Genomic DNA, 25,271 nt, shown 5'->3' on the forward strand with positions numbered 1-25,271 from the left:
TAAGAAGTAAAACTATCTGTATTTGCAAATGACATGATCCTATATGTAGAAAAAAGCTACTGGAGTTAATAGATGAATTCAGCAAAGTTGAAGTGTTCAAAATCAATGCACAAAAATCATCTTATTTCTACACACCAGCAATGAACAATCTAAAAAGGAAATTTAAAAAATCCATTTACAGTAGCATCCAAAATAATAAAATATCTAGCAAAAAATTTAACCAAGAAAGGGAAAGGCTTGTAAAAGTTAAAACTAGAATATATTGCTGAAAAAAGTTAAAGAACACCTAATTAAAAGACATCTCATGTTCATGTATTGCAAGACACAGATGACAGTACTTCCCAGAGAGATAAACAGATTCAATACAATCCTTATTGAAATTTCAATGCCCCGTTTTACAGAAATGGGAAAGATGATCCTAATATTCATATGAAATTGCAAGTTGCCTTGAATAGCCAAAATTATACACACACACACACACACACACACACACACACACACACACACACACACACACACACACACACACACACACACATACACATATATATATAAAGAACACAGTTAGAGGAATCACATTTCCAGCTTTCAAAACTTACTACAAAGCTTTAGTAACCAAAGAGTGTGGACCTAGCACAAGTAGAGACATAGAGACCGAAGGAATAAAATTGAGAATCCAGAAGTAAGCCTGCATATCTGTGATCAATTGATTTTCAAGAAGAGTGCTGATGTCATTCAATGAGGGAAGAAGAGTCTGTTCAACAAGTGGTGATGGGACAACTGGCTATCCACATACACTGTATACAAAAATTAACTCAAAATAGATCATTAATGACCTAAATAAAAGAGCTAAAACCATAAAATGCTTAGAAGAAAACATAGGGATAAATCTTCATGACATTGGATTTGGTAATGGAATCTTAGATGTGACACCAAAAGCATGAATAACAAAAACAGGTAAATTGGATTGTATAACAACTAAAGTCTTTTGTGCATCAGAGGACATTATCAAGAAAGTGAATCGATGACCTACAGGATAAAATATTTGCAAATCTTCTATCTGAATGGGTCTAGTACTCAGAATATATAATGATCTCTTACAAGTCAGCAACAAAATGACAAACACTCAATTTAAAAATGAGCAAAGGACTTGAATGGACATTTCTCCAAAGATGTACAAATAGCCAACAAGCACACGAAAAGATGCTCAATATCATTAGTCACTTGGAAAATGCAAATCAAAACTATAACAAGATATTCCTTACCTTCACTAAGTTGACCATAATTTAAAAAATGGAAAATAACAACTGTTGGCAAAGATGTAGAGAAACTGGAACTGTTAGACATTCCTGGAGGGAATGTATAATGGTGAGGCTGCTGTGGAAACAGTTTGGTACTGAAACACTTATATGTGAATATTCATAGCAGCACTATTCACAATAGCTAGAAGGTGGAAACAACCCAAATGTCTATCAACTAATGAATGGATAAACAAAATTTAGTATATCTGTTCAATGGACTATTACTCATTCATAAAAAATGAATGAAGTAGCGGGGAGGGTATAGCTCAGTGGTAGAGTGCATGACTAGCATGTATGAGGTCCTAGGTTCAATCCCCAGGACCTCCATTAAAAATGAATTAAAAAAACCTAACTACATCACCGCCCCCCCCCCGCCAAAATGAATGAAGTATTGAAACATGCTACAATGTGGAGGAGTCTTGAAAACATGCTGAGTGAAAGAAGCCAAACACAAAAGGCTGCATATTGTATGATTTCATTTATATGAAATATCCAGAATAGAGACAGAAAGCAGATTGGTGGTGGCATGGGTTGATCAGAGGGAAGGCTTGGGAGCAGCTGCTTTAATGGATATGCAGTTTTATTCTGGGGTAATGAAAATGTTTTAGAACTAGATGGGGTTGTGGTCCCACAACAATGTAAATGTAGTAAATCCTACTGAACTGTTCACTTTAAATTGGTTAATTTTATGTTATGTGAATTTCACCTCAATTTTCAAAGATGGGCAAAGGACTTGCATAGACATGGCCCCTAAGCACAAAGGCAACTGCCCAACAGCATTAGTTTTTAGGGAAAGGCAAATAAAAATCATCGTGAGATACTGCTTCTCACCCACTAGGATCGCTATAATTTTTCTTTTAAGAAAAATAATGTGTTGCTGAGGACATGGAGAAATGGAACTTTGACCCATTGCAGGTGGGAACCTAGAATGGTTCAGATGCTGTGAGAAAGTTTGATGATTCCTCAAAAATTGATACATAATTCCACTCCTAGGTATATACCAAGGACAACTGAAAACAGGCACTTGAACAAAAAATTATACTTGAATGCTCACAGCAGCATTGTCTATAACAGACAAAAAGTGGAAACAACCCAAATGTCCATCAACTGATAAATGGATAAACAAAATGTAGTGTAGCTATACAGTGGAATATTCAGTCATAAAAGGAAATGAAGTACTGACAAATGCTATAACCCTGAATACTAAGTTAAAGAAGTCTGATGCAAAAGGCCACATATGGTATGAAATGTCCAGAACAGGCAAATCTGTAGAGACAGAAATTGGAGGAGAGAGGTAAATTGGGAATGTTGACTTTGCTATGGCTGCTATAAAAAATACCACCAACTGGGTGGCTTAAACAACAAAAATTTATTATCCCACAGTTCTGGAGGCTAGAAGTCAGAGATCAAGGTGCTGGCAGATTGGTTTCTTCTGAGGCCTCTTCCTAGCTTGCAGGTGGCTACCTTCCTATTGTGTCCTCACATGGCCTTTCCTCTGTAAATGCACATCCCTGGTGCCACTTTGTATGTCCAAATTTCCCCTTCCGTATAAGGGCACCAGTCAGATTAGATTTGGGCCCAGCCTTAATGACCTTATTTTACCTTAATCACCTCTTTAGAGGCCCTGTCTCCAAATACAGTCACATTTTGAGGTACTGGGGGTTAGGGATTCAACATACGAATTTGAAGGGACACAATTCACACCATAACATGGAGTGACTGCTTAATAGGCATAGGCTTTGGGGTGATGAAAATATGAAATTAGATAACGGTAATGGGTGTGCAACATTGTAAATGTACAACAAGTCACTGAATCACACACTTTAAAATGGTTAACTTGGTGAATTTTATGTTTTCTGATTTTTACCTCAGTTTAAAAAAATGAACAGAATCACACCTGTAGATCAAAAGGTGTATCATTCATAATACTCCTAGAAGTAGAGTGTGGTGCTGAAAAGTTCCCTCTCCCCACTTCTATTTAACTTTGTGCTGGAAGTCTTGGTGTAATAAAGCAAGAAATAAAAGGCATATAGATTGAAAAAAAACAAATTGATCCCTATGTGCATAAGACATGGTTGTCTGCATAGAAAATCCCCAGGAGTCTATAAAGAAATCCCAAGAAGTAATAAATGAGTTAAGTGATGTCACTGGATACAATATCAACACACAAAAGCAATCATATTTCTATATAAAATTGGAAACAAAATTTTAACTGTACTATTTACAATACAAAAAATGAAACACTTAGGTGTAAGTTAATCAAAGTATCAAATCTATATGCTGAAAACCACAGAACGTTGATGAAAGAAATCAGAGAAAACCTAATTAAATGGAAAGATATACCATACTTACTCATTGGAAGACAACACAGTAAAGATTTTAGTTCTCCTCAAATTAATCTATAGATTTAGAGCAGTAGCAATCAAAATTTCAGCAAGATTTTTTGTAGCTATAGACAAATTGATTCTAAAATTTATATAGAAAGGCAAAGAAACTTGACTACCTTAAATAATTTTGAAAAGGAAGAATAAAGTTGGAGGAATCATACTAACCAATTTTAAGACACTATGAAATGACAATAATCAAGACAGTGTGGTGGTAGTTAAGGGATAAACACCTAGACTAATGGAATGAAATAGAGTTCAGAAATAGACCCACACAAAGATGGCCAATTGATTTTTGACAAAACTGAAAAAGCTATTCAGTGGATAAAGGATAGCATTTTCAACACATGGTTTTAGAACAGTTAGACTACCATATACAAAATAAATGTCAGTCTAAACCTCATACCAGACATAAAAATTAAAAGGCATAGGTCCAAATAGAAAACATAAGACCATGAAAGTTTTAGAGGAAAAGACTCAGAAATGCAAACTGTTCCAGGCTTTGGACTTAGTAGGGCATTTATACTCCACTCTTCCCATCCATGAATGTGGTATATGTCCCTCCCTTCATTTATCTCATTTTAATCTTCAGAAATATATTGACATTTTCTTCAGTTGGCATGTTGCAGCATTCACTCTGCTCAATCAGCAGCAGTGGTTTCTGGATCAGGTAGATGTTTCACACTCATGAAACTGAAATAGGCCATCCTGGCACCTGTATATACTCGGGTTTGCAGGATGCAGAACAAGAAACCTAGTCTGTCGGCAGGCTGGCATCAGCAAGCATACTCACAGCAGTCTAGGCTCTTTTCTGGCCCCCAGTGAACAGCCCAGGTATGAAGAAATGAGAGCATGCTGGGTGGCGGTGGGAGGGAGCAGGAGCCACTGTGGCTTAGAGGCCCATGTCCCAAATTAGGGACCACTCTGTCCTGTGCATAGCCTTGGTCCCAGCCAGGGCCAGGGCCCAGGAACAAGAGATGCAGTGCACTCGGCAGGCAGCCCTGAGCTGTGGCTTCTAGCAGGTGTTTACGTTGACTCTCTGCCCTCCCAGACCAGATACAGGGTACCACCTGGGGCATTTGACCAAGAGCAGGCCCACCTGTCTCACAGCTGACAGTCCATCTTCATCAGATTTTCAGGGGGAACAAACTAGAAAGCTAATCCAAGGTTAGGTCCTCACCTTAAGGGAGAAGTGGGTTTTGGTAATTTTACTTTCACAGGTCCTATTTCTCGGAGGAGAGAATATGTGGCAGCAAAACCAACAGATATCTACTGTAGTATTTCTCATTAGATTCATAGTTTTTGTTCTAAATAGGATTTTTCCTTTTTCTGTTATAAATTCTAGATGATTATTCTTGCTGTGAAGTGCTATGGATTACTCTATGTTGATCTCACTAGCCACACTGCTGAACTCTTAATAGTAATAGTTTGTCCTTGGGTTATGTTGGATTTTTCTAGGTAGATGATCATATCATCTGCAAATGACAGGTTTGACTCTTTCCAGTATTTGTGTGTGTCCATCCTTTTTTCCCAGGAGTATTCTTATTTCATTAGTATGGACCTGTAAACATTGAATAGCAGAGTTGGGTGGCAAATATCATTGTCTTTCTGACTCTAATTGAGATACTTCTGACATCCCATCATTAAGTATGAGTTCGTTATGATTTTGTGGCAGAGACCCTCAATTCCTTTACTAAGTTAAGGGATTTTCTAATTTTAGTTTACTGAGAGTTTTTAATCATGAATGTTTAAGTTTTATCAAATGCCTGTTTGTCATTTCCTGAGATGATGATGTGGTTGTTTTCCCATTAAGTTAGTAAAGGTAATTACTTACATTCAAAGCTTTTTAAACAGTGAACTGTTGTTGCATTCCTGAGATAAATCCTACTCTACTATGATGTATGGTTCTTTTAATACAAAGTAGATTCTAGTAGCTAATATTTGGTGTAAGGCTGTTACATCTGTGTTCATAAGTGAGATTAGTCTAAAATGTTCTTATCTTGGACTTCTCTTGTCTAGTTTTGGTATCAGGAATATTTTATTAAGTTATAAAATGAATTGGATTTTTTTCTCTTTCCTAGAAAGACAATGTAGGATAATAATTAAGAACATGGCTCTGTAGCCAGATGCTTTAGTTGGAATCCTGATTTGTCACTGTCTTGACGTCAAACACTCTGTTACTTTCACCTATTTTTGAACCATATATAGATGGAGCCAATATAGCATGTACTCTTGGATCTAATTTCTTTCAATCAGTATTATGTTTGTGAGATTCATCCATGTTGTTACATGAAGCAATAGTTCAGTAATTTTCATTGCTGTGTAATATTCCATTGTGTGAGTATACCATTGTTTATTCATTCTACCATTGAGAGATAGTTTCAATTTTTAAGAGGTTTTTACAAATTGTGCTGCTGTGAATATTCTTGTTGTGAACATATGTACACTTGTTCGATATTTAGGCTGGGTACATAATAGGAGTGGAATACATATGTATATATGTATGTATTCAGCTCTAGTAGACAAAGCCAGCAGTTTTCCAAAGTGTCCTTACTGATTTTCACTTCTAACAGCAATCTTGGAGAGTTACTTCCTCCACATCTCTACCAATACTTAGTAATGTCTGTTTTGTTCATTTTCGCCATTCTGTTGAGTGTATAGTAGTATTGCATTGTGGCTTTAATTCTCATCTTGTTGATCACTAATAAAGTTGAAAACCTTTTTGTATTTTTTTAGTTCTAGCATTGTATTATTATATGAATAGTATCTGTCTTATACACAGATATAGTCCTTCGATTAAGCCCTATGTTAATAGCTCTAAGATGAAAGTCAAAAGATCAGGGTGTTTTTATTTAGGTCCATAATATGTTCATAACAATTTATTAGGTTGAATTAGTTTTAATTAAATTTGGTTGAGAACGAAGCAAAAACTCTAAAAATACTGCCTTCAGCAAAGTTAAAGTTACATTTTCCATCACAGTAAAAAAGTAAACGGGTAGATAGTAAATGGCGTTATTAGGGAAACAAGTGTCTTATATCTTCTTGCTGCATTTACAGGGTCTCCAAATAGTCCAAGATGGATGTTAAAGTTTGAGACATACAATGATATTCTAAACAGCAAATGGAAGGCTGTTTAAAAAAAAAAAAACCTTCCTTTTAAGGAATCTTCCTGGTAGTATGTATAACCTTTTCATAAATGTCTTATTGGCTAGCAGTTATATGGTAACAACTAGTTGCAAGAGATACTAAGAAGTATTTTAGCTTAGAAGCAATGTACCAGCTAAAAATTAGGGCCTTTGTTTACTAAGAAAGATAGTTAGAGGATATTTAGAGCAGTTTATTTCCTACAGGAAGTGGTAGAGAGAAATCAAAGAATTAAAAGCTGTAGTTCCTATTTTTACAGAGAATCTCAAATGTATTGCCCAAGATTGAACTATAAAGTACAAGGAATAAACATTGTGATAGGAAATTTGAGGGACCTAGGAATTCATGAAAGGAAGAGGGCAACCTGGACAGAAACACAGAAAATATAACATAGGCAAAGAATGAACATTCAATGAATGAATGAATTAATTATGGAAAGAATAAATGAACATTCAATAATTTTTTTCAGCTGAGAACAACTCAAAGACACACAATACTGTGAGAGAGTTAACATTTAAATACTTATAATGGTGGGTTATACTTTGAGGGATTAGTGCAATATCATATACATAATCAATTATATATCTTGTATTAATAAACATCCTTTTTGAAGTTTATACTCCTGTCTTTATCCAAAGGGATAAAAGTAGAATGTTCCCAGCATCTTAGGGATCTTGTGAGCCATTAGTTAATTTAAAATTATTCCAATTGCACAAAATCTTCCCTTCTCTAAATGCAGCAACATTTCCAAAGCTTATAGCTTTTGTGTGTATACAGATAAGGCCAACCTCCCACCATGCAGAAAGATAATAATGAAAAATAACTTAAAAAACAATACTCATTCATCTTTGTGATATATCCAGAAGGGAAGTAACTACTGGCATACATTATAAATTACATGAAGGGTGACATATGCAAGATGGACTAGGAGGAAAAGCCCAGGACCAGATGGCTTCATGGGTGAATTCTACCAAATATTTAAAGAAGGATTAATGCCATTCCTTCTTAAACACTTCCAAAACTCAGAAGAGGGAATACTTCCAAACTCATTGTTTGAGGCTAGCATCACTCTGATAATAAAAGCCTGGCAAAGATACCACAATGAACAGAGAGGCAAAAATCTTCAATAAAATACTAGCAAACTGAGTTCAACAGCATATTAAAAGGATTATACACCATGAACAAGTGGGATTTATCACTGGGATATAATGATGTTTCAACATATGCCAATCAATCATTATGATATACCACATTAATGGAATGAAAGATAAAAACCACATGTTCATCTTACTTGATGCAGAAAAAGCATGATAAAAACTCTCAACAAAATAGGTATAAAAGGACCTTACCTCAACACAAAGAAGGTCATATATAAAAAATCCACAAGTAACTTCATAATCAGGGGAAATGAAAGCTTTCCCTCTAAGATCCAATACAAGGCAAAGACTCCCACCCTTGCCACTCCTATTCAACATAGTAATGGAAGTCTTAGCCAGAGAAGTTAGACAAGAAAAAGAAATAGAATGCATCCAAATCAGAAGTAAAATTTACCTGTTTGTAGATGACATGATCATATATGCAGATAACCCTAAAGACTCAACAAAAAAGCTTTTTAGAACTAACAAACACATTTAGTAAAGCTGAAGAATACAAGGTCAACATACAATAATTAGTTGTGTTTCTATATACAAACAATGAACTATCCAAAAAAGAGATTAAGAAAACAATCCTATTCACAATAGCAACAACAAAAAAATTAAATACTTAGGAATAAATTTAACCAAAGTCAGACATGTATATATATATACACACACATATATATACACACATACATACATACATATACATACATACATACACACACACTGAAAATGGTAAAAACACTCATGAAGGAAATTAAAGAAGACATAGATAAATGGAAAAATATACTGTGTTCATGGATTAGAATTAAAATTGTTAAAATGTTCATACTACCTAAAGTGATGTAAAAAGTCAATGCATTCCCTATCAAAATCCCAATGATATTTTTTTTTACAGAAATAGGAAGAACAATCTTCAAAAAAAATCCTAATATTTGTATGGAAACACAAAAGACCCCAAATAGTGGAAACAATCTTGAGAAAGAAGAACAGAGCTGGAGGAATCACACTCCCTAATTTCAAGCTATACTATAAAGCTACAGTAATCAAAACAGCATGGTATTGGCACAAAAACAGACACACAGATCAGTGGTATGGAATAGAGAGCCCAGAAATAAACCCACCCACCTATGGTCAATTGATCTTCGACAAGAGTGCAAACAGTACACAATAAAACCAATAAATGATTTTGGGAGAACTTTATTTCCACTTGCAGAAAAATGAAATTGGACCCTTTACTCACACCCTATACAAAAAAAATCAACCTAAAATGGATTAAAGACTTATATGTAAAACCTGAAACCATAAAACTCCTAGAAGAAAACATAGGGAAAAATCTTTTTGATATTGGTTTTGGCAATTTTTTTTGATATGGCAACAAAAACGAAAACAAGTAGAATTGCATTAAACTAAAAAGCTTCTCCCCAGCACAGGAAACATCAACAAAGTAAAAAGGCAACCTATGGAATGGGAAAAAATATTTGCAAACCATGTATCTGATAAGGGATTAATATCTAAAATATACAAGAAACTCAATTACAGCAACAACAAAAAAACATCAAATAACTTGATTAAAAAGTGGGCAAGGGAACTGAATAGACATTTATCAAAAGAAAACATACAAATGGCCAACAGGTATATGAAAAGGCAACATCATCAATCATCAGAGATGTACACACACACACACACACACACAATGAAATATTATTCAGCCTAAATAAGAAGGAAATCCTACCATTTACAACATGTTTGAAAGTGGAGGACATTGTGCCAAATGAAATAAGCCAATCACAGAAGGGTAAAGAGTGCATGATTCTACTTATGTATCTAAAATAATCAAACTCATAGAACCAGACAGTAGAACGGTAGTTGCCAGGGGCTCAGGGGAGGGGAAAATGGGAAGGGAAAATGGGAAGATGATGGTTAAAAGGTACAAAGTTCTAGTTATTCAGGATGAATAAATTCTGGACATCTAATGTACAACAATGTGACTATAGTTAACAATACTGTATTGAATATTTGAAATTTGGTAAGACGGTAAATCTTAAGTGTTTTTACCCCTCCCCCCTCAATGGTAACTGTATATGATATGATGGATATATTGTTTTGATTGTTGTGATTATTTCACAGTTTTATATGTATATCAAAACATCAAGTTGTACACTATAATTGTATACAATTTTTGTCAGTTATACCTCAGGAAACCTGAAAAAAATTACATGCAAGATGAGAGCTCATAAATAAATAAAACATCAGAAGCAGAATTAAGATGAGAGACCCTCTGTTTTTCAGTCTCCGTTCTTTCAGCAAGGGAAAAAGATAATAGCTATTTCACTAGATGGAAAGCAAATGCAGGGATGCAAGTGGGATACTGCATCTGGTGTTTTCATTTCTGAAAATGTCTGCAACTGCTTATGAATTCCTCTAGGTAACTATATGTTCTTGTTGATGGCATTATTCTTTATGGATGATTGATGATTATTGTTTTTTTATATTTTTAATTGAGTTATAGTCACTTTACAATGTTGTGTCAAATCCCAGTGTAGAGCACAATTTTTCAGTTATACATGAACATACATATATTCATTGTCACATTTATTTTTCACTGTGAGCTACCACAGGATCTTGTATATATTTCCCTGTGCTACACAGTATAAACTTGTTTATCTATTCTGCATATGCCTGTCAGTATCTACAAATTTTGAAATCGCAGTCTGTCACTTCCCACCCTCCTCCTCCTTGGCAACCACAAGTTTGTATTCTATGCCTATGAGTCTGTTTCTGTTTTGTATTTATGTTCGCTTTTATTTTTTAGATTCCACATATGAGCGATCTCATATGGTATTTTTCTTTCTCTTTCTGGCCATCTTCACTTAGAATGACCTTCTCCAGGAGCATCCATGTTGCTGCAAATGGTGTTATGTTGTCATTTTTTATGGCTGAATAGTATTCCATTGTATCAATATACCACATCTTCTTTATCCAGTCATCTGTCGATGGACAGTTAGGCTGTTTCCATGTCTTGGCTGTTGTAAATAGTGCTGCTATGAACTTTGGGGGTACAGGTGTCTTTTTGAAGTAGGGTTCCTCCTGGATATATGCCCAGGAGCAGGATTCCTGGGTCATATGGTAAGTCTATTCCTAGTCTTTTGAGGAATCTCCATACTGTTTTCCACAGTGGCTGTACCAAACCGTATTCCCACTAGCAGTGTAGGAGGGTTCCCTTTTCTCCACAGCCTTTCCAGCATTTGTCATTTGTGGACTTTTGAATGACGGCCATTCTGACTGGTGTGAGGTGATACCTCATTGTAGTTTCGATTTGCATTTCTCTGATAATTAGTGATATTGAGCATTTTTTCATGTGCCTATTGATCATTTGTATTTCTTCCTTGGAGAATTTCTTGTTTAGGTCTTCTGCCCATTTTTGGATTGGGTTGTTTGTTTTTTTCTTATTAAGTCATATGAGCTGCTTATATATTCTGGAGATCAAGCCTTTGTTGGTTTCATGATTTGCAAAAATTTTCTTGCATTCCGTAGGTTGTTTTTTTTTTGCTTATGGTTTCCTTTGCTGTGCAGAAGCTTGTAAATCAATGAAGCTATAACACTCCCTTACACCATACAGAAAAATCAACTGAAAATGGATCAAAGACTTAAACATAAGACAAGATACAATAAACCGCCTAGAAGAAAACATAGGCAAAACATTATCTCACATACATCTCAAAAATGCTCTCTTAGGGCAATCTACCCAAGCAATAGAAATAAAAGCAAGAATAAACAAATGGGACCTAATGAAACTTACAAGCTTCTGCACAGCAAAGATGATTATTGTTAATTGAAGTACAGAGCACTGATTTTCTCTGAACTTTGGAATGCTTTAAGGGAAGCATTTCAAGTATGAAGAACAATTTTATTTTTGTAAGATGGTAAAGATTAGAGGTCTGGAAAATCTACTTGGGAGTACATTGCTTGAGGAGAAAGTTTTTAGCTGGAAACTTATTCTCCATGTTAGTTCTACCAGAGTTTTAGAATGTATTTCTCATTTTACACTGAGTAAATGGTGCTAATCTTATAAAGGAGAAACGCTATCATAATGGAAGAAAAGAAGAAGAATGGAATTATCAGTCATTAGAGCCTAAAGTGTAAATGTATATATAACTATATATATTTCTTTGGGGAGGTACTTAAATTTATTTATTTATTTTTAACAGAGGTACTGGGGATTGAACCCAGGACGTTGTGCATGCTAAGCACGTGCTCTACCACTAAGCTGTACCCTCCCCCAAGCATAAAGTACTTTAAAAGATCATTGAGTGTCTTTCAGAAACTTGAGTCTGTAGAAGTAAAGTGGCTCATCCAAGACCATGTTGCTGGGCAAGACCAAGGCCAATGCTCACTCTGTCTCCTTTGAAGAATGTCAAATCCTGAATCTATTTAACTTTAGAAGACCCTGACAGGATCACCAGTCCTTACTAGAAGTACTGTTTGAATTCCTGAGCCTTATTATCCTTGTTTTATTTGCACTCTGCTTTTAAATTTTTGCTTCTGTCTTCCTTTGGGTTACAAATTATCTAGAACTTACATATAAATCAGACATAGGGCTTGAATGTCATCACACATAAAATAATAGAGATAATCATGAACAATTAAAATTATGACACTCATTGAGTGTTCTGTTGTCTTTTCTTAATCACTTTAATCTTTAGGACCTTATTTTTGCTGCACAGTGCTATTTTTTCTTGTTTTGTTTGTTTTTTAACAGCTTTATTAAGGCATAATTGATATACAAAGAAATGCACATATTTAATTTATACAACTTGATGAATTTGGACATATGTAAATAGACATCATACTATCACCACAATCAAAGTAATAGACATATCCAACACCTCCAAAGTTTCTTTGTGTTCATTGTTTTTGTTTTGTTTCATTTAATTTTGTTTTTCTGGTAAGAAGACAACATGAGATCTACTCTCTTAACACATTTTGAAATGCACAATACCTTGTCGTTAACTATAGGCACTATGTTGTACAACAAATCTCTAGAACTTACTCATCTAGTATAACTGAATAACAACTCTCCTTTCCCCTACCTCCATCCACTGGCAACCACTATTGTATATTTTTTACTTGTTGTCTTTATTTCAGTATAGATTCAGCATCTTTTGTTGAATTTATTCCTAGCTATTTGACGTTTATTTTAAGTATACTGTAAAGTTATTGTTATGGTCTCTCACTAGATCATTGACTGTGGGTATTGTGTCAGGGCCTGTCACATAGTAGCCATTAAGTAAATACTTCTTGAGTGGATGATTGTGTGGTCTGTCTTTCTTTAAGTATGTTCCCTTTTTCATTGTTAACACTGTTAACTTGTGTTTTCTCTTTTTTCTTGATTTTATTGGCAAAGTCTATCTATTTTGTTGGTCTTTTCAAAGGACCAGCTTTAGGTTCTCTTGATCAACTGAGTATCTCAGATTTCTTCTTTTTTAAAAATTTCTGCTTTTCTCTTTATTAATTTCTTCCTTCTGTTTTCTGTATGTTGCATTGTTGCTGTGTTGTTCTTACTGTTATCCTTATTCTAAATTCTTCAGGTGAAAACTAAGTTTACTTTCTGTCTCTTTTGTTTTCAAATAAATACATTTAAGGCCACAAATGTACCTCTTCACTTTGGCTCCATTCCATAGGTTTTGTATAGTAGTTCCAATGTTTTTTGTTTGTTTTTTTTACTTCCAATTCATTTGTGTTTTCTGTTTTTCTCTTCAACTCAAGAGTTATTTAGAAGTGCATTTAAAGATTTTAGATGTGAATATCTGGGCTGGGTTTCGGGGGCATATTTTTTGCTATTATGTTCATTTTTAGCACTATATTATGGTAACTGTGGCCTGTGTGATATCATCTTTATATAAATTTTTTGATATTTCTTTTGTTACCTAGATCAGAGGTCCACAAACTACAGCTTGTAGGCCACATGGGCCTGGTGCCTATTTTGGAAATCAAAGTTTTATTGGAACATAGCCATGCCCATTTGCACAGCTTAGTGGTTGTGACAGAGACCCTGTGGCCCCCACAGCTTAAAACATTTACTGTTTCGTCTTTGTATAAAAAGTTTGCTGACCCCTTATTTAAAACATGGTAAATTTTTATAATGTTTTATGAATTGAAAAATGTGTATTGTTTCTTGAGCACAAGTCCTGTATATCCTTGTTAGAATAAGCTTATATCCTTCCTCATTCTTTGTTGTTTTGATTATACATATCTGAGAGAGATATGTATAAACCTCCCATCATAACTAAATTTGTCCACTTCCTGTATTTTAGTCAGGATTAGCTTTATAATTTTGAAGGTGTATTGTTAGTGCATAAAGATTCATGACTTTTATATTGTCCTGCTTTATTTTACCTTTATAAAATATGAAATAGCTCTCTTTGTCCTATTTATGTATGTATATATTTATGTATGTCTTGAATTCTTTCTTTCTAAAGAATATCACTGTTCTGTTAGGATTAGATTCAACTACATATACTAGGGAAAAATTAAATAATAAATAAAATTAGTTTAAAACAAGAAAGATTCTTTCTTTCTCGGGAAGAAGTCTGGAGATAGATATTCCAGGCCTCTGTGATATTATCAGGGGTCTAAGCACCTATCTTCTGCTTCACCATCTTGGTGTATGATTTCCATCCTAAGGTCCCCTCATGGTCCACGAGACTTCTGGAGCTCCAGCCAGCACATCTCCATTGAGGGCCAGAAGGAAGAGGAAAGGTAGGAGGGCAAAAGATGGCTGGTCCCAGCTCAGCCAATTTTTCATAAGTGACCTTCCCAGAAGCCCCAGAAAGCAATTCTATTTTCATCTCATTGGCAGAATTTAGTTCCGTGGCCACACTTAAGGTATCAGGGAGGCCTGTCAGATAGCTCTGTCTTGGCTGAAGATTGGCATTCTGTTACCAAGGACATTTGGGTTAGGGCAGCTAGCAATCTCTGCCACTGCCTGTTTGTTGCATGTTGTAGTTCTTGTTAGTATCCTTTTCCTGTTATAACTTTTCCTGTCCCTTTATTCTCAACCTCCCTCAGTTGTTTTATTTCAGGTATATCTCTTTTAAGTAGAATATAGCAAGATCTTGAGTTATTTGGTTTTAAACAATCAGAACATCTGTCTATTAATAGGTGAGTGTAATACATTCATTTTATTATCATTGCTGATATATGTGGCAGTATTCCTGCCATTTTTTATGCTTTCTTTTTGCCATACTTTTAATTTCTTTTTACCTCTCCTGCCATTTATTACACTAATTTTCTGTTACCTGTTTTTCAGTTTTAGAAATTGTCCTTAGTGTTTTGATTCTTTTAGTTATGACTTTTAATGTTTTATTATATTCTGTTTTGAAATAATTTCAGATTTACAGAAAAGTTGCAAGAACAGTACAAAGGATTCCTGTGTACCCTTCACCCAAATTCCCCAAATATCAGAATTTTATCTTATTTTCATTATAATTTTTTTCTTTATACCTATAGATAATTTTTCCTGAACAATTCAGTGGATATTTCCTAAAGAAAAAAATGACATTCTCTTATATAACATTCAATATCAGGACATTAAAATTCATATAATACTGTATCTAATCTGTAGATGGTATTCTAATTTCACCAGTTTCCCTAATAATATCCCTTATAGTAGGAAAAATCCCCTTACTCTGGTCCAAGAAGTATATAAAATCATAGAATATGTTGTGTAGAATATAGAGTAGAGTATGTTGTATTTCATACAACAGAATTATTTTGAGATGCATCCATGTTATAGCATGTATCAATAGTTCATTATTTTTATTACAGAATAGTATTAAATGGTCTAAATATTAGCACAATTTGTTTATCCATTCACCTGTTGATAGATGTTTGGAGTTACTTGCAGTTTTTGTCTATTACAAATAAAGCTGCTTTGAACATTTGTGTACAAGTCTTTATATGGATATACGCTCTCTCTTCCCCTGGGGAAATATCTATCAACAGACTGGCTGAATCATATGGTAGGTGTATTTAACTTTCTAAGAAATTACTAGGCTGTTTTCCAAAACAGCCTGCTGGGATTTTTGATTGGGATTATAGACTCTATGGATCATTTTGAGGAAAACTGACATCTCAATGATATTGAGTCTTCCATTCCATGAACATGGTATATCTCTCCATTTATTTAGGTCTTTAATTCTCTCCACAATGGTTTGTAGTTTTCAGTATACAGGTCTTGCATATCCTTTGTCAGACTTATCCTGAAACATTTCATATTTTTATCCTGTTGTAAATACTGTTGTTTTAATTTCAGTTTCCTACTACTATTTCCACTGCTACTATACAAAAACACGTTTGATTTTGTATATTGAGCTTGTATCCTACAACTTTGCTAGATTCACTTGTTAATTTTACTAGGTTTTTTGAAGAGTCCATTGGGTTATCTATATAGATCATCATCTGTGAATAAAGGCAGTGTTACTTCTTTCTTTCCAGTCTGGATGCTTATGTTTATTTTTCTCACCTTACAGCACTCACTGAAACCTCTAATAAACTGTTGAATACAATTTCATGACAGTGAGAGCAGTCATGCTAGCCTTGTTCCTGATCTTTGGAGAAAACATTCAAACTTTCACCATTAAGTATGATGTTACCTGAAGATTTTTCATAGATTCTCTTATCACTTTGAAGAAGTTTCCTTCTATTCCTTATTTGCTGAGAGTTTCCTTTTTCATCAATAATATATGTTTTATTTTATCAAATGCTCATTCTATGTCTATTTAGATGATCATATAGTTCTTTTTCTTTTTTAGTCTGTTAACATTGATAAGTTACAGTGATTGATTTTTATTACTAAACTAACCATGCATTCCTGGAATAAACCCCATCAACAAAGATGAATTATTCATTTTCCGTTTTGCTGGATTTGCTTTGCTAAAAATTTGTTAATAATTTTTGTATCTATGTACATAAGGGATATTAGTTTATGGTTTTCTTTTTTGTAAGGTCTTTCTCTGGCTTTGGTATCAGAGAAATGTTGGCTTCAGAAAATGAGTTGGATAGTATAGCCTTCTTTTCAGTTTAATTGGAGAGTTTGTGTACAATTGATATTCTTTCTTCCTTAAGTACTTGGTAGAATTCACTAGTCAAGCTTTTTGGGCCTGGAGACTTCTTTGTGGGAACATTTTTTACCTCCCAGTTTGATTTATTTAATAGTATAGGGCTATTCATGGTATCTATTTCTTCTTGAATGAGCTTTGATAATTTGTGTTTTTCAAGGAACTTATTAATTTTATCCAAGTAGTTGAACTTATTGGCATAAATTTGTTCATAATATTTTTATCCTTTACCTATTATCTGTAAAATCTATAGTAATGTCATCTCTCTCATCCCTATATTGGTAATTTGTGTCTCTTTTCTGATAAATCTGGCTAGAGGTGTAACAGTTTTATTGAGTATCTCAAAGAATTATCTTTGGTTTCATTGGTTTTCTTTTTTTCTGTTTACTGTTGCTTTTATGTCAACTCTGATCTGTGTTATTTCTTTCCTTTTGCTTACTTTGAGCTTCATTTGTTCTTCTGTTTCTAGTTTTTAAAAGGTGGATGGAATCTGAGTTCCTTTATTTGAGACCTATCTTCTTTCCTATTATATAATTTCCTTCTCTAAGTACTGCTTTAGTTGTATCCCACAAATTTTGGTATGTGTTTTCATTTTTATTCAGTTCAGAATACTCTTCTAATTTTCCTTTTGAACTCTTCATTGATCTACAAGTTATCTGAAAGTATGTTATTTAGTTTCTAAATACTGTGGGGTTTTCATGATATCTGTTATTGATTTTTAATTTAATTCCATTGTGGTCAGAAAAAATACTTTTTGTGACTTGAATCCTATTAAAATTATTAAGAATGTTTTGTTTACACATATTTTATATTTAATTTTTAAAATTATATATAATTGTTCTACCACACTATGTTAGTTCCAGGTGCACATCGTAGTGATTTGATAATTCTATACCTTACAAAATGATCACCACAATAAGTCAAGTTACATCTGTCACCATACAGAGTTATTACAGTACTATTGACTATGTTCCATATGCCGTACATTGAGAATGTTTTATGACCCAGAATATGGTCTTTATAAGTTAATTTTCTGTGTGCATTTGAAAAGGATATGCATTCTGATGTTGAGTGGAGTGTGCTTATAAGTATCTATTATGTCAATATTTTTTTAAAAAGGTAATCAAAATCTCTTTGTTGTTTCTTATTTAGAGATATAAAGGGCAAAATCAATAAAAATAAAGACATTTAGTCAACTTAATAGCTGGTGTGCAGTCTGAGGTTATATAGTAATAATTTCTCCAGAGGCCACCTAAGCTAGTAATTGCCTTTTTCTCTTAATTTCCAATGCTGATTTTCCCTATCCAATTCATCCCTTAAATATTTCCAATACTGATTCCCCCTCCCCTTCTTTAAATATAATTTACTTTGTGGTAATAAGACATAAGAGGACTGGAATACATGTTTTGGGAAAAATAAAGGAAGAGAAAAGCTTTGGCCTTCAGATATTTTTTGTTAAAATACAATGCATACACAGGTGACAGAATGCCAGCAAATATATGGGTACAAATATGAATACTGTACTCATTTCTGTTTTTGTTTTATTTTGTGGGGGGAGGTAATTAGGTTTATTATTATTTATTTAATGGAGGTACTGGGGATCAAACCCACGATCTCGTGCATGCTAATCATGCACTCTACCAATGAGCTATACCCTCCCCTCTGATTGTACTCATTTCTTAAGCACAAGGAAAAAGAAAGGAAAGGGGAAATTTGATTTTAAACCAAGCTAGAATGTTTCTTTTTTTAACCTCATGCTTTATATTTTTGTTTATGTATTTAGTAAGATTTTCTATAAGAATGAGTTTTTAAAACTTCATATATGCAACAACACCTATGTACAACAAACCCTATGTAGTACTCTTGCCAAACCTGGGTGTAATAATGAGAAAATAATCAAACAAATCCAAAATGTGGCACATTCTGTACTACAACTGGCCTGAATCTTGAAAAAAAAAAAAAACAGTGATTAGGAATAAGGAGACTCTTCTATAGGTCAGGTGGTACTTGTGTCCACTGTTCTATCAAGTTTTGAGAGAAGGGTATTGACATCTCCAACCAAAATTGTTCATTTGTCTATTTTCCTCATAGTTCTTCTGTTTTTATCAATATCTTCTGAAGCTGTTATTATATGTGTACATGTTTGGGACTGTCTTGTATTTTTTATGAATTAACCATGTTATCATTACAAAATTACCTTCTTCATCCCTGTTAATATTCTTTGCTCTGAAATCAATTTTGATATTGGTATAGCCATACTTAATCTCTTTTGAGTTTTGTTAACATGTTGTATCTTTACTTTTAACCTATTTGTGTTTTTAAATTTAAAGGGTGATTTTTTTGTAGTTAGCATATAGTTGGGTCTAGGAATTATCTAATCTGACAATCTCTGCCATTTAATTGACATATTTGGATTCTTTACATTTAATATGATTACTAATGAGGTTAGGCTTAAATCTACCAACTTGCTATTTGTTTTCTATATTTGGCTCATCTAATTTCTGTTTACTTTTTCCTCTTTCTTCTGCCTTCTTTTGGATTAATTGGATAATTTTTATGATTTAATTTTATCTCCTTTGTGAGTTTATTAGTGATAATTTTTTGTTATATTGCTTTAGTGGTTGTTTTAGGGTATATAGCAGGGTTTCTCAACATTGTCACTATTGACACCATGGGCCAGATAACTATAGTGGCAAGAAGTTCTATGCATTGTAGGATTTTGAGCAGCATCAGTGGCCTCCACCCACTAGATGCCAGTAGCACTTCCTCAGTTGTAATAGTCAGAAATGTCTCCAGACCATGCCAAATATTCCCTGCAGGGCAAAATCACCCCTGGTAGAGAAATATTGGTTTACATTTCTTTTTACTTGTCACAGTCTGCCTTCAGGTGATATTATACTAGTTCACATGTGGTATTAAGCACCTTACAACACTATACTTCATTTCTCTCCTGGCTTCTGTGCTACTGCTGTCATACATTTTACTTGTATGTGTGCTATAAGCCCATCATATGTTGTTATTAGTTTTACTTTACAAACAGTTGGTTATCTTTTCAATTCCAGTTTTAAAACGTATTTTTAATGGGTAAAGAACTCTAGGTTGACCTTTTTGTCTTTTAGAACTATAAAGATATTTCTCCACTGTCCAACAAGAAAGTGGCAATCATCTTTACCCTTTCCTATTTACTTAATTTGGCTTTTTTCTGACTTCTTTTAAGACTCTTTATCATTGGTTTAAAACTATTTGATTATAGGGTACCATGGTATAATTGTTTTCATGTATCCTGTGCTTGGGTTTCATTGAGCTTCCTAGACCTGTGGGTTTACATTTTTCATCAAATTCAGAAAAATCTCAGCCATTATTTCTACAAAATTTTTTCTCTTTCATTCTCTCTTCTTTGGGTATTTGTATTTTAAATTTTTAAAATTATTACTATTTTTTTTAATTGAAGTACAGTCAGTTATAATGTGTTAATTTCTGGTGTACAGCACAATGTCCCAGTCATTCATATACATACATATATTCGTTTTCATATTTTTTCATTAAAGGTGATTATAAGATATTGAACATAGTTCCCTGTGCTATACAAAAGAAACTTTTAAAAAATCTGTTTTTATATATAGTGGCTAACATTTGTAAATCTCAAACTCCCAGGTTTATCCCTTCCCACCCGTTTCTCCAGTAACCAGAAGATTGTTTACTAAGTCTGCAAGTCTGGTTTTTTTGGATATTTCAATTACACATATTTAGGCTACTTAATACTGTCTCACAGTTCACTGATGCTCTGTTCATTGTTTTTCAGTCTTTTTTTTTTCCTATTTGTGATCTATTGTTGTTCCTTGAGGTTCACTAATCCTTTTTCTGTAATGTTTAATTTTCTGTTAATCCTATCCAGTGTTACTTTTTATCTCAAGCATGTTTTAAAGTCTGATTTGAGTCTTTTTTTCTTTCTTTCTGTCTACTTAACATGTTCAGTCTTTCATCTAGCTTTTTGAATATACAGAATAGTTATAATATCTGTTTTAAGGTCTTTGCTAATTACTGTTGCATTTCTGGGTCAATTTCATTCGATTTTTCTCTCAGGGGTTGGATTTTTCTGCTGCTTTGCATGCCTGGCAATTTTTGATTGGATGCAGACATTCTGAATTTTACATTTTTGGGTGTTAGATATTCCTTTAAATATTCTTGAGCTTTGTTTTGAGATGCTGTTAATAGGAAATGGTTTGATCCTTTTGGGTCTTGCTTTTAAGCTTTATCAGGCAAAAACAAAGCAGTATTTAATGTAAGGTTCATTTTCCCTGCTCATAGGCACAAACCTTTTTAATACTCTGTCATCTACTGAATTATGAGATTTCCTATTAAGGCTCTTGGGAACAGGCACTGTTCCTGGCCCTGGGTATACTTTGAGGATAGTACTTATTCCCTTTATCCCTTTATTCCTTCTAGGTTGTTATCTCTGTGGCCTTGTGTAGTTTCTTTACATATATGCCCTGGTTGCTACTCAACTGAGCACTTGAACGGGACCATCCAAAGATCTCTGGAGTTCTTTCTCTTTGCAGCTGTCTCTTCTATAGTCCTTTGCACTGCAAATTCAAGCCTCCTTGGCTTTCCCAGAGCCTTGGCTCTATCTTTTCGACTCAAGGACACCATCAAGCTCTAGGTGGGGTTCCCCTCCCTGTGCTGTAGCCTGGAAACTTTCTTCATGGAGAAACAAGCTTGTTTCTAATCCCCCAGGTTTCACTGTCCTTCACTGCCTTTTTTCCAAGATCTTGTGAGTCACTGTTTCACTTTTTAAAAAATACTTTTTTAGTTGTTTCAAGAAGGAGGTAAGTCTGGTCCCCATCCCTTCATTCTAGCCTGTACTGTGGTTCCTTCAAGTTAAAAATGGTATTTAGAAACCAAGGTCTGGGTGCTAGGTATACCCATTATTACTACTCTAGTAGCTTCTAGACTCTCAGTAGATGGAGCTGGCAAAAAGTATGTATGTATGTACATGCAGGTATGTATGTACGTACACACACACACACACACACACACACCATGAATTCAAACCGATAATCCAATCCATTCGCACACCTTAGGGTTCATTCTAGCATTCTCTCTTTCCATATTTACAATTCTCTCCTCTGACATGGAGAAACTTAGTCCTCCTATCCATAATATGTTTACTTATTGCTCAATCCTAGAATGTACAAAAAGCAGTTTCAGAATTGCTAATCTATACCACTATGAAAAACAAACTGCTATGGACTGATTGTGTCCCCCTACCACCCCCAAATTCATATGGTGGTATTTGGAGGTGGAGCATTTGGAAGATAATTAGGTATGAGGGTAGAACCCTCCTGAATGGGATTAGTGCCCTTATAAGAAGAGACACAAGAGAGATGATCACTCTCTTCACCAGGTGAGGACACAAGAAGGTATTTGTCTGCAGACCAGGAAGAGGGCCTTCACCAAGAGCCAGATCAGCTGGCACCTTGATCTTGGGCTCCCTAGCCTCCAGGACTATGAGAAATGAATTCCTGTTGTTGAAGCCACCCAGTCTCTGGTATTTTTGTTATAGCAGCCTAAACTGAGTAATGCAAAAACCTACTAATTGGAGGTCAAAATTTGTTTAAAGTTCTTTTTGTCTTCTTCCTGAAAGTATATACTCAAAGTAGTGTGTTCAACCCACACACAGCATACTCCATGAATTTCTCCCTGACTAGTTGGATGTGAGGAGGGGAGGGCACTTGTAATCCTCCATCATTTTTGTTCCATCTAGATTGTGGTGTGGGGCCCAGACACATTCTGCTGGGTGGGAAAGAGAGGGGAGGGAGCTAGATTTTATGCTGATGTACCACCATGTGCCAACGAGGCCACACAGTGCTAGGACCCTCAACCCAGATGCTCCACTGAACCCACTGTTAGGTGGAGTTTAGGTGTGTTTGGGGTGAGAAGTAAGTAGAGGTAGATTGGTTGGCCTTGGTAACAAGCCCATTCTAGCATGAAAATGGAACTATTTGTGTATTACTTACCTATTTTCCCTCCAGGGGAGAAAATGGGAAGTGAGGGCAACTGGTGAACACTGTGTTACAACAAGAGCGTATTTATATGAGTCATCCCTTCTACATGATGAATCTGATGGAGTCACTGAAGAGTCTAAAGTTCCTCTTCCCAGGCTTCGTGATCAATGTGTTCAACCTCACTGGCAAATCCCTGACTGAAAACAGTATTAATTAGTGATCTGTCCCTTGTCTGGGGAGTGAGTGTAATGACTTTGAGCCTCTAAGGCTTCTGTTAAGTTTACAAAGTGACTTCAGAATTTCTATCAGAATGTTGGCTCTGCAAATGTGCTTCCAATTTGCTCCCCAGATGAATTCAGTTTGAACTCTGACTACTTTGAAATCGAGCTACTAAATGAATTAGGGGGATGTTTAATCTTTGAAGTATGCTGTGTCCCCAAATGTCTATTAAATAAACTATAGAAAACATCTGATTTTGACAACTCAGCATTAAAAATGGATCCACTTCTTTGTATATATCCAAAGGAAGTGATATAAAGCATCTCAAAATGATACCTAAACTCCCATGTTCACTGAAGCATTATTCCCAATAGACAAGGTATGAAAACAACCTAAATGTCTGTTAGTAGATGAGTGGAAGAGAAAATGTGGTATGTGTATATGTATGCATATATGTATACACACACACACATACATATACATACATACACACACACACCATTTGTAACAACATGGCTGAACTTGGAGGATATTATACTAAATGAAATAAGCCAGACACAGAATGACAAACGCTGCGTGCTCTCACTTATATGTGGAGTCTAACATAGTCCAACTCATAGAAGCAAAGGGTAGAATGGTGGTTGCTGGGGCAGAGGTGGTAGAGGGGAAGCTGAGGAAGTGCTGGTCTAGGAATACAAAGTTTCAGGATGAATGAGTTCTAGAGATCAAGTGATTCTAGACATGGTGATTATATAGTTGAAATTTGTTAAGGTAGATCATAAATGTTAAGTCACCACTAAAAAATGGTAATTATGTGAGGTGATGGATATGTTAATTAGCTTGAGTGCCATAATCATTTCACAATGTGTATGTCTCACAATGTGTAGTATCAATGTGTACACCTTAAATATGTACGTATAATTCCTATTTGTCAATTATACCTCAATAAAGCTGGAATCAAACAAACAAAAACTGACCTGAATTGACTGTCTTACAGGTATGAGAGAATTGAAATCCCAATTCACATTGTACCTCACGTAACCATTGGAAAAGTGTGCCTTGAATCAGCAGTCGAGCTACCCAAAATCTTGTGCCAAGAGGAGCAGGATGCATACAGGCGGATCCACAGGTCAAGCCCGTCCTTCTCGTTTCACTGCCCAGGGCCTCTGCAGCCTAGATTAGATGAATTGCTGCTTTGCTACTAACCGAAACTATTTTATCCCTTTAGCCTTACGCATCTGGACTCGGTAACCAAGATTCATAATGGCTCAGGTAAGATATTTTTCTTGAGTATGGGTGGTGAAATACTCATGTGACAAGCAAATTTTGCTGAAGTGATTGAAATGATGAGTACAAATTATCCTTGAGTTTTCTTTGCCAAGAGCTTTGCCATTCATTAATCCCACTCCAAACTTTTCTATTGAATGCTGTAGACAATTGAGTACTCTACCTGCTACCTAGAGTAAGACTGGAGGAAAGGCAGGAGCGAGCTTTATGATAGGGCTTTTCAGTTCTCAGGGATGCTGGAAGAATCCTAATTTGTTGTATTTGCCAGTTTCCAACGTGATACCCCTACCGTGGCTGATTTCAGACAACTTACATGCCTTATATGTACAGACAACTACATACCAGTTTCCAAACTTCCTGAAATTTCAACAATGAGCCTACTGTGGTGGGAGTTGACAGAGATGGATACACAGACAGACAGATAAAAGGGAGAGCATGAAAGAGGAAATCTTTTCATGTCAGTAAATATACAAGTACTTTTTATACAAGGCCAAGGAGCAGAAAGCCCAATACAGTATACACACTAAATCACTTTTAAAAGTTAAAAAAATACAGGAAGGAAATATAAGAGGATGTTTTTCAAAGTCTAGGGAGGTGATGGCTTAAGTATAATCTGAAGCCCTGAACTCAAAAGACCAACTAAATAAGAATTAAAGACTTTATAGATCCC

At 34.8% G+C, this 25,271-nt stretch overlaps 2 protein-coding genes across 4 annotated transcripts in view; one reads left to right on the plus strand and one right to left on the minus strand.

Moving 5' to 3' along the window:
* CMC4 (C-X9-C motif containing 4) overlaps window positions 1-25,271 on the minus strand; it is an 88,814-nt gene that overhangs the window by 33,823 nt on the left and 29,720 nt on the right. The window lies entirely within an intron of this gene.
* Window positions 1-25,271, plus strand: part of BRCC3 (BRCA1/BRCA2-containing complex subunit 3) — a 52,962-nt gene that overhangs the window by 24,148 nt on the left and 3,543 nt on the right. For 2 of the 3 annotated variants that reach the window (XM_032475589.1, XM_032475590.1), the window contains 3 exons: window positions 14,656-14,730; window positions 24,312-24,443; window positions 24,543-24,586. In XM_032475589.1, coding sequence (XP_032331480.1) covers window positions 14,656-14,730; window positions 24,312-24,443; window positions 24,543-24,586 — 251 coding nt within the window. The remainder of the gene's footprint in view (window positions 1-14,655; window positions 14,731-24,311; window positions 24,444-24,542; window positions 24,587-25,271) is intronic. The other variant, XM_032475591.1, reaches the window with a different exon arrangement.

This window comes from Camelus ferus, chromosome X (genome assembly GCF_009834535.1).
Source record: "Camelus ferus isolate YT-003-E chromosome X, BCGSAC_Cfer_1.0, whole genome shotgun sequence".
Taxonomy (NCBI): Eukaryota; Metazoa; Chordata; class Mammalia; order Artiodactyla; family Camelidae; genus Camelus; species Camelus ferus.